Source organism: Ustilago hordei (assembly GCF_900519145.1).
Source record: "Ustilago hordei strain Uho2 genome assembly, contig: UHO2_contig_02, whole genome shotgun sequence".
Lineage (NCBI taxonomy): Eukaryota > Fungi > Basidiomycota > Ustilaginomycetes > Ustilaginales > Ustilaginaceae > Ustilago > Ustilago hordei.
Window position 1 is genome coordinate 29906 of NW_024545252.1, and position 13939 is coordinate 43844.

At 48.1% G+C, this 13939-nt stretch overlaps 8 protein-coding genes across 8 annotated transcripts; 5 read left to right on the forward strand and 3 right to left on the reverse strand.

Annotated features, from left to right (window-relative positions):
- Positions 1 to 641: 641 nt before the first annotated feature.
- UHO2_00761 (uncharacterized protein) lies at positions 642 to 1028 on the forward strand (the record flags this gene model as incomplete). Its single annotated transcript, XM_041553229.1, has 1 exon — positions 642 to 1028. One exon carries the CDS (start codon positions 642 to 644, stop codon positions 1026 to 1028), a length of 387 nt encoding a protein of 128 aa, XP_041409163.1.
- Positions 1029 to 1412: 384 nt separating this feature from the next.
- UHO2_00762 (uncharacterized protein) lies at positions 1413 to 2336 on the forward strand (the record flags this gene model as incomplete). Its single annotated transcript, XM_041553230.1, has 2 exons — positions 1413 to 1874; positions 2076 to 2336. The coding sequence occupies 2 exons, from the start codon at positions 1413 to 1415 to the stop codon at positions 2334 to 2336; spliced, it is 723 nt and encodes a 240-aa protein (XP_041409164.1).
- A 1955-nt stretch (positions 2337 to 4291) lies between these two features.
- On the reverse strand, positions 4292 to 5575 carry UHO2_00763 (uncharacterized protein; the record flags this gene model as incomplete). The annotated part of the gene is made up of 4 exons (XM_041553231.1): positions 4292 to 4633; positions 4884 to 4931; positions 5103 to 5270; positions 5447 to 5575. 4 exons carry the CDS (start codon positions 5573 to 5575, stop codon positions 4292 to 4294), a joined length of 687 nt encoding a protein of 228 aa, XP_041409165.1.
- A 637-nt stretch (positions 5576 to 6212) lies between these two features.
- Positions 6213 to 7085, forward strand: UHO2_00764 (uncharacterized protein; the record flags this gene model as incomplete). The annotated part of the gene is made up of 1 exon (XM_041553232.1): positions 6213 to 7085. The coding sequence occupies one exon, from the start codon at positions 6213 to 6215 to the stop codon at positions 7083 to 7085; it is 873 nt and encodes a 290-aa protein (XP_041409166.1).
- Positions 7086 to 7144: 59 nt separating this feature from the next.
- UHO2_00765 (uncharacterized protein) lies at positions 7145 to 9718 on the reverse strand (the record flags this gene model as incomplete). Its single annotated transcript, XM_041553233.1, has 1 exon — positions 7145 to 9718. The coding sequence occupies one exon, from the start codon at positions 9716 to 9718 to the stop codon at positions 7145 to 7147; it is 2574 nt and encodes an 857-aa protein (XP_041409167.1).
- Positions 9719 to 11058: 1340 nt separating this feature from the next.
- UHO2_00766 (uncharacterized protein) lies at positions 11059 to 11391 on the forward strand (the record flags this gene model as incomplete). The annotated part of the gene is made up of 1 exon (XM_041553234.1): positions 11059 to 11391. One exon carries the CDS (start codon positions 11059 to 11061, stop codon positions 11389 to 11391), a length of 333 nt encoding a protein of 110 aa, XP_041409168.1.
- A 558-nt stretch (positions 11392 to 11949) lies between these two features.
- On the forward strand, positions 11950 to 12567 carry UHO2_00767 (uncharacterized protein; the record flags this gene model as incomplete). The annotated part of the gene is made up of 1 exon (XM_041553235.1): positions 11950 to 12567. The coding sequence occupies one exon, from the start codon at positions 11950 to 11952 to the stop codon at positions 12565 to 12567; it is 618 nt and encodes a 205-aa protein (XP_041409169.1).
- A 709-nt stretch (positions 12568 to 13276) lies between these two features.
- UHO2_00768 (uncharacterized protein) lies at positions 13277 to 13915 on the reverse strand (the record flags this gene model as incomplete). The annotated part of the gene is made up of 1 exon (XM_041553236.1): positions 13277 to 13915. The coding sequence occupies one exon, from the start codon at positions 13913 to 13915 to the stop codon at positions 13277 to 13279; it is 639 nt and encodes a 212-aa protein (XP_041409170.1).
- Positions 13916 to 13939: the final 24 nt, after the last annotated feature.

Below are 13939 nucleotides of genomic sequence, written 5' to 3' on the forward strand. Positions count from 1 at the left end.
GACATCCCGTTCACTCCTGTGCATTTTGATGAGGGTCATGCGTCGGTCAAATAGCAGCTGAATGACTAGAACAGTGTCCATTTGTTTGGCTCGTCTCTCGTCTTCATTGATCCGTCCACCTTCACTAGCGCCTGTTCGCGCCTCCTGACACGCAATTGAAGATAACAAGGTATAATACTCTGCCTTGGAGCCACGATCAGGCTCCCTTACCACAGACGTATGACTTCTTGTTTGCTGCCCCTTACTCATGATGGGATGTGACCATTTGAGCATATATATACCTTAGCACCGTCTCTGAACATGTTGGGCTGAGATGAGTCGTGTCAGCGGTCGCGCGCCTGAAACCCGGATTCGATGGTTCTGGCTGATATCGGCGAAATCAACCGAGTAAGCTCCTTTCGAATGGTTTCAGCAAAAGGTACCGGAAGGCCGACTTCTGAGGGGTTTCGACTAACCGCCGTGGACACACCGCCCAGGGGTAGCGCAGCACGATCAAGGTCCTAAGTGACCTGCTAAAGCTATGCTAGCGTATAATACGATGGTGTCTGTCCTGACAAGAGTGTTCGTAATGTCGATAGCCGCACGTTTGTAATGGTGTTGTCCGGACTGCAGTAGATAACTGCCTTCGGTATGTGATCGAGATGACTGGAACGCATCTTCAGCGTGAGGTACTCAAAAACCCGTTTCTATCATGGCGACAGCTGTCAGCATCGCTTGGCGGCATTCCAACAATGCAGCTCCGGAAAGTGGCATACTGGGCTGGTATTAACTGCCGTATTGCACTTCGAAAGCCATTTCTGACATCCAAAAACTGGCATAAACATCTCGAATGGGCCAAGGCTAATGGCTCCACTGATTGGAGGGGTGTGCTGTTCACAGACAAGGCAGCTGTCGAGGTTGGCTACCGGCCCAGATGCACAAGGGTTGGGTTAGCTGCTGGAAAAACACTCGAGAAGACATCAACAACATGGTTCCCACGTTCCGTTCCGGTCGTTTCAACATCCAGGTATGGGCCGGCTGTCAGTTGAAGATGCGTCGGCATTCCAATGGGATTCACGGGGTCCATGGAGCACAAGCAAGCCATCGATGAAGCAAAGCCACATATAGGTGGCATGCATGTGGGATGCATAAGCATTACCATAGCAACACTCAGGAGTAATACAGGAGGCAACAACTCAGGGGTGATGTGAGGAGTGGCTCACCACAGTCTAGCATGTATTGGAGGTGATGATCAAGTATATATATGCCCATGTACATAACATCCCATTGATAGAAAAGATAAGCATTCAAGAAGACATATGCCTGTGAACAAGAGCTTGCTAGTAGCTTAGGTCAGTGTACAGGACTTGTAATCTTTAATTGATTAAGAGTCTGAAGCTCTACCAACTGAGCTGCACCCCCCATTAACAGCTATGGTAGAAGAAACCAAAACTCAAGCTGGCTCAAGCAAGGCCAAAGGAGGTAGAAAGGGTAAGGCTGCCCAACTGCAAGTTGCCAATAATGAGGCCACCAATGAGACAGAGACCAAGGTGATTGATGATGATGCCAATGAAGAAACTGATTCTGACTCTGACCTTGACAGTGGTGGCAAGCAATACAACTTCTGCACCTTGGCAAAACTCCTCAAGCCAGTGCCCAAGCTTACATCACACAACTACTACAGTTGGAATGCCCACATCAAGTCTTTCCTCCAATGTGTCCCCCATGCCATGAAATACCTTGAGGTAGTGTATGACAAGAAGCACCCCAAGTGGAACTGCACCTTTGATGACACCTTGACAAATGCACTGCATGGCACCATCAATACTACTGGGGAATACAATGTCAATTACTTGATCCTCAACATCATCAGGGAGCATTATATATTCCATCAGGTCTGGAAGAAGATTGAGAATGGCTTGACCAATGAAGTCACCACCACCTCTTGCTGAATTGCACTCATTGCTCAGTTAGGCAAGCTTAGGATGTTCAACTCTGATGCTTGAAAACTCATCCAGGAAATCAGGTCTATCCAGACAGAGAGCAGCCTGTTGGGAAAACCTTTTGCTGATGACACTTTGTTCTCAAACCTACAGAAGTGCACTATCTGCCACCCAATGTATAAAGAAATGGTCACCACCATTAACCAGCTCACTTTCAGCACCCTTGCTACCACCTTGACTATTCAGCAGTCAGTGATCAAGAATAACCCTGCTCAGAGGGTTAAACCCCACCAAGCCAGTGCCAGAGTCACTGGCAGCAATGACCAGGACAAGCCAACCAGGAAGGATGAGAAAGACAAGAAGGATGAAGACCACACCAGTGCCAAGGTTGCTGCTAGGCCCCAAAGGATTTGATGCTGGATCTGCAAATGATCTGGACATGGCATCAGTCAGTGTGATGCTTTGGTAATCATTCCCAAGAACTCCTCCCTCGCCAAGTCCAAATAGGAAATCTGGTGTTCCTTCACACCGAGTTGGCAGAGCCTGTAGCATGCTCATTAATCCTAGAACCTGTCGAAAGCGTGTATTCACCCCTGGAAGTGAGGTTCTAGAAGCGACAGCTTTAGGAGACACCAGCATATCAACAAACCATGGAGATGTATTACTCCAGAATGTATTGTATGTTAGGCATCTCAATGTTAACCTCTTGTCAACCAATTCCCTGACAGATGAAGGAGCACAATGTAAGCGGTTGCACACCTGAAACCAGATTGGGTGTTTCCAATTGGTATTGGTGAGGACAATCAAGTAAGATCTACTCAGGATGTTTTGACTAAATATAACCAGACAGCTTCATACTGGTAGGTCTTGGCTGACCACCTTGAACACTCCATTCAGAGGTTGCACAGCATGTCTGTTTATTCTTTGGAGGGAGAGTAGTACACTCTCCTTTACAGTATGAGTGTTCATAGTACTGTTGCTAATGCTCTCTAATGTCATCTGGACTGTGATATGCTTATTGCCTACAGAGGATGGGAGTTACTGGACTGCAGGTGTTGGACACCACCTACAATAACTGACTGGACCACAGATGTTGAGCAAACACCACCTACAGTAAGGGACTGGACCACAGGTGTTGAGTAACACTGCCTACAGTTGATGCCTAACAGTGATACAACACACACATTTGAGGTGTCATTGCAAAGCTCTGCTATTGCAATGATACATAACTATGAGTCAGGTAAAGAGTATGTAAAGTATAGAGTAGAGTGGATGAGGATCCACTCATATGCTATGGTAGAATGAGAGTATTTATGCATTTGATTGGTGTCACCTGCAACACCTCTCCTGCTCCTCCTGAGAGGCCTTCATCCACTTTCAACACCCTCTCTCCTGCTGGCGTCAACTAACCGCTGTGGACACTCCATCCAGAGGTAGCTCGGCACAATCAATACCTGATATGAACTGGTACTAACACCAAGGTTTGGTGTGTTTGTGTTTGTCATTGTCATTGACATGAGTGTCCAGTGTGTCAACTGAAGGCTTGAGGTGATCCCCAGACTGCAGTGGATGACTGCCTTCAGTTCTATCATTATCCAGACCACAGGTTTCTATGAACCACCTTTGGATGTCAGTGAGTGGTGATACAACACATGTGCTATGATGGAAGCAATCTATTGAGATTGCAACTGGCTGATGGAATACTAATGTATACTTATGTGTAAGCTATAACTAGTAATGTAAGGTGTAGAGTGGGTGGAGATCCACTCATCCACCTATGATGAGAAGGTATGATTATATACATCATTGCAGTGTCGCCTGCAACACTGCTCTGGCTCTCTCTCCAGAGAGTACCCTCTTTGTCAAGTACTGTACAGGAGTCCCTGTAACATTGCTTCTGTCCTTCCTGAGCTGTGTGTCAACCTCTTTGACACAGCTCTTCCTCCTCATGACCTATATGCTGGTGTCATCAACACAGCTCTCCTTCCTCCTAACTGGCAACTGTTCTCCTGACTCTTGTCTTGTGAACCCCTGAGTGGTAACCAGCTGCATGCTTCTGAGCTTGGTCCCTGTCTTGGCAGAGCTTGGTCCTCCTCACATGTGAGTTTGTTGTACAATCATCCTTGCCACTGATCTCTGTGGAATCTGTTATATGATCTCTTCTACTACTGATCTTGGTGGAATTTGTGATACTATCCTTGCTTGTGCCAATCTTGGTGGGATCTGTCATAGAACCATTTCTACTACAGATCTCAATGAACTCTGCTGCAAATCCCACAATCTGCCCAATTCCTTGATTCCTGCACTCCCTTCATATGAGTTGATGGATCTTCTTACTTCTTGCACATCCAGGCCCATGACATCAGGTTTCAGGCGCGTGACCCCTGACAGTAGGACTCGCTGTCATAGATGGTTGTGACAAGGCAGAGGATGTTGGCACTTGACCAAGTGAAGTTCTTCTTGCCTGTGGCAGATCCAGAGGCTCGATTTGGACAGGAAGTGTAAATGTCAGGGGTGCTTGCAGAACCAGATTGAGACGGCGCAGGAATGTTTTGTAAGCGGTCGTGTGCCTGAAACCAGATTGGGCGCTTCCGGTTGATTTCGGTGAGATCAACTGGGTAAGATCTATTTGGTATGATTTGTTTGAAAGTGACCAGATGGTCGAGTTCTGATAGGTTTTGGCTAACTGCCTTGAACACTCCATTCAGTGGCTATGTGGCACATCCATAACATGTTAGTTCAAGAGTGGTATTAGATACAACTCTCCTAATACAGCATGAGTGTTTGTAATGCTGCTGCTTGATGCTCTTGACATTGTCTGGACTGCAATAAGACTATCACCTACAGATGATGGGAGGTACTGGACCACAGGTGTTAGACACCACCTGCAATAATTGACTGGACCACAGATGTTGAGCAACACTGCCTACAGTTTTGACATCTGATGGTGATACTACATACACAATCAAGATGTTGTTGCAAAGCCTCTGCTATTGCAATGATACATAACTAAGAGTCAAGTAAAGAGTAAGTAAGATATAGAGTAGAGTGGATGAGGATCCACTCATATGCTATGGTGAAGTGATAGTAATTATGTGTTTGGAGGGTGTTGCCTGCAACACTGCTCCTGCTCCTCTTGGTCTACCTTGTGACTGGTTCTATGTGATCATGAGCACATACCCCTGTGTGGTAACCTACTGCATGCTCCTGAGCTTGGTCCTCTTCTTGGCTGAACTTGGACCCTCTCCTCACATGTGAAACCTTTCCTGTTGTCCTAACCTTGCCCTTGATGATGGAGACCTTCTCTGCCAAGTCTCCTGTTGCTTCCTTGTAGTCCATCAGCCCATTCTGTATTGGTGGAAGCTTCTTGCAGTGCATTTGGTGAAATCAACCAGGTAGTTGTATTCTGATTGATTTCAGCAAAATCAACCAGACAAACACAACATGGTTGTTGTCAGTGAAATCAACCAGAAACCCATGATCCAGTTGATTTCACAATTTTGAGTGCACAAGGCTCCCCATACCTCATTTCGGATTTTCCTGTGCAGCTCCCATGACATGTTTCTGGTCTGAGTTGTGGAGCTTGTAGGTGTAGCAGACTGCCAGAACAACTGTGCAGAAATGTCAAGCAAATCATCAGTGGTGGTGGTCATGTTGAAAGAGTGCAAGGAAGGAGAGAGTGAGCAAAGAGCAATGAAAGAATTGAAGATAACAATTAATATACAGCATTATCGGGGTCACGATCAGACTCCCTTTACCACAGCCATGTGTTCTATGTAATGCTTAGTTTTCATAGTGAGAACCTAAATGACAAACACATATATATACTCCATTTGCTGCTCTAGTCCTATCCAAGGCAGGACATGTCACTTCATTTATACTCCTGTGTTGCTATGATACTGGGTACCACTAAGCTGTTGCCATGACAACAATCATGTACCTCATTGTGCTTCTCACTTAAGTGGGCCTCCTGTACCTTGGTGTCCCGGCTATGACACGTGCATCTTGCTTGAGATGCCGATGCGTCTTCAACTGAAAGTGAGAAGAGGAGAGAAGGGTTGTGGAGTGAACTTGGTTTTGTGTTTTCACAAATGCACAAATTTAGCACATTTTCAAAAACGCGGCTTTGTTTTTCACTTGGCGCAGCTTATGTAAGCTTTTGCGTTTTTTTGAAAAACGCGCTCTTCAAAAAACCCGGGTTTTTAAAAACGCAAAATCTTTGATACCCCCTTTAGCGCGGACTAGTTTCACTTCTATCTCCCCACCACAATCAGCTCATCCAGAAACAACATGCTGTCCGCAACAAGATCCGCCGAGCCACCATTCATTCTCGAAGAAGCGGGAGACAACGATCTACTCACCAACACCCACGCAGATGCATTTGTCGGTTTGCTTGACGAGCCTGTTCAAGCACGACTCAAAGTCTTCGGTTACATCCTTGCTAGTGACGAAAAGAGGACCGACGCACTCATCTCATCCAGTTCAAAGGTTCCTGAACCACTCTATCCGCTTTGTCTGGTACTCCGCTACCTGATCCTCAAGGAACAGCACCGGCTGGGAGAGTCAAGTCGTCGCTTCAATTGGTCGCTGAAACAAGTCCATGCAGCGGTCGCAGCCGGTCATCTCGCTTACACGATCCACGAAGCTCTCAAGTCCGACACAGCGGTCACCTCGCTACCCTCCAGCCTATCCTATCCGAACCCCTTGACAATAGAGCCAACAACACGAGACATCCATCTACAGACCAGCATACAGCTCACCCTCCATTCCGCCTATCAGCTCGCCCAGTCCCTCCTGCTCTGCCCTGAGCCTTTCAGTGCTCCACCAAGCGCCCTCGTCCTCGGCTCACTCTTTCACAGGATTTCACAGTCGACGGATGAAGCAACACGAGACTCGATCTCTGCCGCCTCTTCGGCATTAGAAAACGCTATGCTCGATTGGATTCTACACGACACAGAACAGCATCTTGCCATCGACGTAGAGGCACTGAGGAAAGCAAAGCGAGACCGAAAGAAGGAAGAGAAGAAGCAACATACTGCCGCAACCGAAGCAGAGAAGAAGCAGAGAGCCGCAGCTGCAAAGCAAAATGCTTCACGGTCTGCGTTCGCACTTCTTCAACTCGACAATGGAGACGGTAAAGAGGATAGCGAAAATGAGGAGTAAACAAAAGCAGAATGAAACGGAGGCATGCGATGGCAGCACTCCAGGACTAAGGCTTGAAATCATAGGAAACCACCGGTGGACAGCGAAACAGGCTCGTCGCCTGCCCCGCTACCACATCCATCCACCTCTTTGTCCGTCAGGACAATCTCTACCTTTCTCTCTCCGCCGGCAGTACCAGGGAAGAGGTCGTCAAAGCTCATCCTGCATCGTGAGGTATGCAGCTTGCCATCAATCAGCACTTGCTCGACGAAGGCCTTGACACCTTTCGGGATCTTGCCGCCAATCGAACGTTTGTCGAACCCACTGACCGTGACCATCGCCTTACCCAGCACTGGGTTGTTGATGGTGTATCCTGGCATGTAGGGCGATAGGATCAGCAACTCCTTGGTACCAGGCGTCGGATAGAATCCAAGCAAGTACCAGGCGAGCAACGAGGCCATGGCGGCATTGTCATCGTTACCAGGTATACCGCCCGGCTTCAGCGAGAAGTACGTCTGTACAACCTCGCGGACACGACGGATGCTGCGATAAGGTTTAGAGATGTAGTGGTACATGGTCGGGGTGTCAAAGCTAGGCTCGTTACCGGGAGCAAAGTAGCCCTTGGAGAAGAAATGGTCGAGACGTTTCTCGAACATTGATTTGCCACCCATCAGACCAACGAGTCCGGCTCTATCGTGGGGCGCATAGAAGCTGTACTCCCAGGAAGACGACTCGTAAACGCCAAAGTCATTCTCAGCCTGCATACTACAAGCGTGACTTGAATTGTCCAGAGGCGAGCAGAAGGTGGGATCGCTCGGCATGAAGGTACCGTTGGCAAAACGACGCTGAACAAAGGTCTCGAAGCCATCACTGACGGTTTTGTGGTCGAAGTTGAGCGAGTAGTTGAGCGAGGCTTTGGCATAGCGTTGGACGTCTTCGATCGGTTTGCCGAGAGCCTGGGCCGTCATGGCAGCAGTGAAGTCACCGAAAGCATACTCTAGCGAACGACTTGCCTCTCGCGTCTGCTCACCGACAGACACCGGGTCCAGGTAGCCGAAAGGGACGTACCCGTACAGCTGATAGGGAGCAGCCTGGCGACCTTCGTATTCCCACTGCGGCGAGGGCACATCGAGATCATGCCGCATGGCTTCGTACAATTCGTCCGTGTTGACACCGAGCGAGGATGCAGCTTTGGCATACTTAACTGCGAAGTCAGCCAGCACTGGGACACCGTTGTTGGCACCCTGGACGAAGCCTTTGACTTGATTGGCCCTGCACTCAGGAAGCCATCCCTCCTTCCTCCAACCGTCAATATACGTCTCTACGATCTGCGCAAATTCGACCGGGCTCGAGAGGGAAAGGAAGGGGAAAAGTGTACGGAATGTATCCCAAGTGCAATACAATCCGTCAAAATATGGCGCATTGGTTGGGAAAGGTCCATCTTCGGTGGCGTTGTTAGGCGAGAGGAAGGTGCGGTAGAAGCTGGTGTAGAAGAGACGTCGAACATAGTCAGGAGTCTCGGAGCTCAGCTGAATGCGCTGCAACTTGTCTTCCCACAGATTATTGCTTGCAGCCACGGTGGCGTCAAAGTTCCAATCAGGGATCTCGCTCTCCATGTTGCGACAGGCGTTTTCCGCTGAAGTGAACGAGACACCGCGACGAACAATGATGGTCACGTCTTGCTTAGCCTCCGGGTCGGTATCGAAGCCAACAACGGCACCAGCTTGGTACTGGCCGAGAACCTGGGCAACACGAACCCAGTGGTCCAAGTCAGCACGTTTCATGTCGAACCCTCGACGGTTGCCTCCGAAGAAGGCATGCGACGAAAGTTGCTGCTTGCCCTCGAACTTGAGGTCGACGCACTGGAAAGCCTGGTAATGGAACTCGCCCGGGCCAAACGAGCTCAACCAAGTGCCGTTCATCATCAAGCGGCCCTGATCCCAGTCAGCCTTAAGCTCTCCACCTCTGAAAGTTCCTGGCGAGTCATTGGTCCAGTCAAGCACCAGATGCGGCGTGGATTTCATCCTCTTCATCTCCTCTTTCGGGAATGTATACTTTTCCAACGTAGCCCTTCTGGTGCTGGTAAGCTCAATCTTGATTCCATTGTCGAGCGTAGTGGTGAAGTAGCCGGGCCGACCACTATCAGTTCCGTTGAGACGCATGCGTTCACGAGGCTCGAGCAACGTAGGACAAGCGTCCAGGCTGTTGTCAGTGCAGAGAACGGGCATGATGCAGAAGTTGCCATAGCTCCCCTCGCTGGAGCCAGTTCCTGAGTCGTGCAGAGGGCTTACACCACGCGTTGGCTTGTCGCCTGGCCAAACGTAGCCAGCGGGAGCATAGCCTTCTACATTGATGGTGGCTTTGGCCATGCCATAAGGTACAGATGCACCTGCAAAAACGTCACCAGGGTCACTGTTGGCTTCAGTGCCGACAAAAACGTTGACATACTGAGTCAGGTTTGTGCTGACCTTGGCAGCAGGAGTGGAAGAGGACGCAAGTCTGGAAAGGGCAACCTCGCGAGGTCGTACCCGAATGACTGGATCATCGGTGGTGATCACGAAGGGCTGTTCGGGAGTACTGCCGGCGCGCAGAGGCGTACTTCGAGCTTCGACGAGAAGGACTGCAAGAAGAGCAAGCCACGCGGCTCTGATCATTGTTGCCGAGGGGGAAGACAGGAGTATGAAGGGAAAGATTTTGAGGACGGGAAGACAAAAGACCAGCCGGCAGCGTCCTTTTATTACCAAGAATATTCATTCGAGCAGACCTCTGGCCATCTCCGGCGTAGGAAGAGCTTGTATCGAAGCACGCACGCTCCCATCACGGCTTGGCGGAATTGGTGGGACTAGCAACTGCATGCCTCCTATTCTAGTGCTGCAATTGTCGTGTTCTCACGCCACCTTCCCACGTGTCAAATGATACGATGAGCGGCCCACAGCTTAGGTCCTACTCAACTGAGAGTGTACAGCTCGCGCATAAACTGTCCCACGAATTCGAGGTGTCCCACTAATCACCCCATTGCTCAACAATGACACGATCAAATGCTCAACTGTCTTATATCGTTTGAAAGCCCTTAACAATCTCCTCAAGGCAAAAGGAGCGAACACAAAGTACTGAAAGAATTCAAAACAGTGCTCCATATACTGTCCCACAATAAAATGATTATCAACTTTTTTATGCACATTTTTTGCATCAAACGCTTGTGGCCAGCGGTCAAGTCGCGAACCAAGATGCTTATAGCATGGGGAAACCAGACCCTGATGGATGCAGGAAATGTTATTATCGTCCAATTCTGTCCAAAGAACCCAAACAGCAAGCTTCACATGATCAACAACACCACTACCAGCACCAATCCAAACATTAATCAGATGTCTGCATAGGATGTTTGGTGCACTGTCACTTCCACTTACTGAGCATCACTAGAGCAACAATCCAATGCATGGATTGTTGACTTGGGTGCAACCAATCATATCACAAATAATAATGCAAATCTTATTTCCCCCATACCATGCACTGGCTTTGCGAAGGCTGCCAGTGGATCACTAATTCATATCATGGCCAGGGGCCAAGCAATTATCAATGTTGACAGATGTAAGATATATCTGAATGATGTGCTTCATGTCCCAAATGCAAGTGTTAACCTAATACTGGTATGAGCTCTAGCAAATGACAATGTATGTGTGACCTTCAACCCAAATAATGTATGCAAGTTCAGCAACAACTTCATCCATGAACAGTGTGGTCATCCAGGCTGCAACAAATCTAGGACACTCAAAAAAATCTATAATATCAAAACCCAACCATGCAAATGTCAAGACTGTATGGCAAGCAAGTTGACCAAAGCCCAAATGGGGCAAAGCAACAGCAAACATGTGAAACTACCACTAGAACTAGTTCATGTTGACCTTGCCACTCACTTCACAACAAAAACAGAGTTCATATAGAGGCACTAAATGGACCAGATCAAACCCATTTGCGCGAGACCATTTGCACTGAAATGGAAGGGTTAGAGAGCATGAACATCTGGAGGATTGTCAACATGCCAGCAAATGTACACTGGGTAGATTCAAAACTAGTCCTCAATGTCAAAATGGATGCCAATGGAACACCCTACAAATTTAAAGCCCAATTCTGTGCACAAGGCTTCTCACAGAGAGAAGGAGTGGACTATATGGAGATATTCACACCCATAGTTCCCCACAATGCTATCTGTGCAGTGCTTGTAATCACTGCAAAGTTTGACTGGGAGATCAACTCTATTGACATAAAGCAGGTGTACCTAAATGCAAACCTGGAACACTACATTTACCTCAAACCTCCAAAGGAGTGAACATACCACCCAGCAAAGTGTACAAGTTGGTCAAGAACCTTTATGGAATATAACAATCTGGACATGAATGGCACAAGGAACTGGCATTTGCACCTCAGGCACTTAGGGTTTCCCCCCTCACAAGTGGTGCTGGGCATCTATCTTAGAGGAACAGACAATGATCAGGTGATCATCACAGTCTATGTTGACAATATGCTTATTACATCACCAGAGTAACTACATATTGATACAGTAAAACAAGCAATCACAAAGAAGTGGCAAATTGAAGACAATGGTCTGGTAACAGAATTCTTGAAGATCAAGATCATGCACAATCAAGAGAATTGAACAATTGACTTAGACCAACAAGCATATATCAAGGAGATCATCAATGGGTGGATACAACCAAACAAAAGGACTTGGACACCAATGACCACAACTCCCACAAAGGCACTTGCTGATACAGAAGTCTGGGAAGACCTCAAATGAAAATACCCAATACTGGTAGGCAAACTCCTTTGGGTGTCAAATACAGTTTGACCTGACATTTGCTATGCCATCAACACCCTTGCATGACATATGTCCAAACTGACCAAAGAAGCAATGCAGGCAGCACTACATGTCATCAAATATTTGAACCAAACACAAAACAAAGTACTGCAAATTGGTGATCAACAGCTGGATGGAAACATCATTGAGACCTACACCAATGCAAACTGGGCATCTGACCCCAATATGGACCAAAAAAGCACCTCAGGATTGATTGTCAAGTTATTTGGCAGTGTCATTACCTGGAATTCACACATCCAGAAATGTGTCACTAGTTCCACAGTTGAGGCCAAGTACATTGCAGCTTCTGCCACCATCAGGGAGGCATTATTCCACAAGCACCTCCTCCATAGTCTTGGATTTGGTGATCACACACCAATTGTGTTCACCAACAACACCAGTTGCATTCAAGTAGTGAAGGATCCAGCTATGCATTCCAAGCTCAAGCATGTCAACACTAAATATGATCTCATTTGCAATCATGTGCAAGTGGGTGATATCTCTACCAGGTATGTTAAGACAGGCAAAAATATAGCCAACTTCCTAACCAAACTGGTTCCTCAAGAACTCTTGGCCTGGACACAAAAGCAATTGGGAATGATTGACATGGGACATCTCAGTTGCTTGATTGGCAAGGGGCACAGTTGAAGCATGTGACCTCTTGGCATAGAAGCATGCAACCCCTTGGAGTATGCAACTTCTATGCTGAGCCCACATCAAATTGCCAGCCTCGCTCGATTGGGTTCAATGTGTTATCCGGACCAACCATTGGACATTACAGTGCTAGATGCTGGTGATTGGATGGTTAATATAATTTTCCCTGAGAGCTCCATAGTCATGCTCTGACCTCACAGCCCAGTACCATACACGTATACGAAGGGCCTTGAGATAGGTATATATAAATGCTTGATTCATCATGTACTTAGGAATGCTCACCATTGCAATCGATACTTGTGATAATTGACTTTGACGCACGATCTGATTGACTACAAACGACGCTCTTCAACTGTTATGCATACAGAATGGATGAAAGGGTGTGGTTGGGGGCCAGGGCAGTGCTCGGCTCGTTGTCGACTTCATTCGACGCGCGAGGTCCACTGAGAAGACGCCCAGTGCTAGTTACTGAGGCACAGTGATGTCGAGAGGCGTGTGAGCGGATCGATTTTAGACCGCAGCTACAAGCGGCCCAAGAAGGCCAGCCTGTGGGTCCAGCCGATAATGAAAGGTCCTCGCGCCCAACAGCAGCGCCGAAACCCAAGCTCAAAGGTCAAAGAAACCGGCTGAGAATTAGCAAGTTGCTGCTCGAACCGCTTGCCCACATCGGTAGGAGGTTTGCATGAATTCACAAGAAGGCGGCTTAGGTTTCGCTATAAGATTCATCCAGACAGATGCAGATTGCAGTGATGAGAGAAGCATCGACGCCTGGAGCCACAGTTACCATGTAGGTCTGCTGACCGAACAGGATCTGGCCTGCGTTGGCATAGTCTCTCGAGATGCTAGCGACCACAACTCCTGCCTCGGTCGTGATCTGCGATGATCCACTAAGCCACTTGCCTTTCAATACCCACTTTTCTTCTCGGCCGTTTGCTGCCACATTGGAGAAAGTGATGTTGAGTTTTGATTTGAGCATACCGGCTGTTTTGATGTGGAAGAGTTCTCTGCTTGCACTGTCACAGCTCTTTCCAACGTATGCTCTCATGATCGAGATTCCAGAGACTCCAAACTCGAACAGGGGACGTCCGGAGTGATCGTGTACGGTCTTCTTCTGATGGAGCGACAACACCTTGGCACGGATGTCGAAGATGGTGTTGCCTGTGACGGCATCTTTGACAGCAAAGTCGTCGCCTGTGAAGGAAGACTTGCGTTCACGAACACGTAATGCGATGGGAGTGGTGTGGCGAGTATACTCGGGGATGACGCCCATCGGGTAGGGCGGTAGAGGCAGCTGAGGGATGTGGGCAGGAGCTCCAGCTTCGGCCTTGGCTTTCTCGAACATCTTTAGTCGTCCAAGAGGATGGCG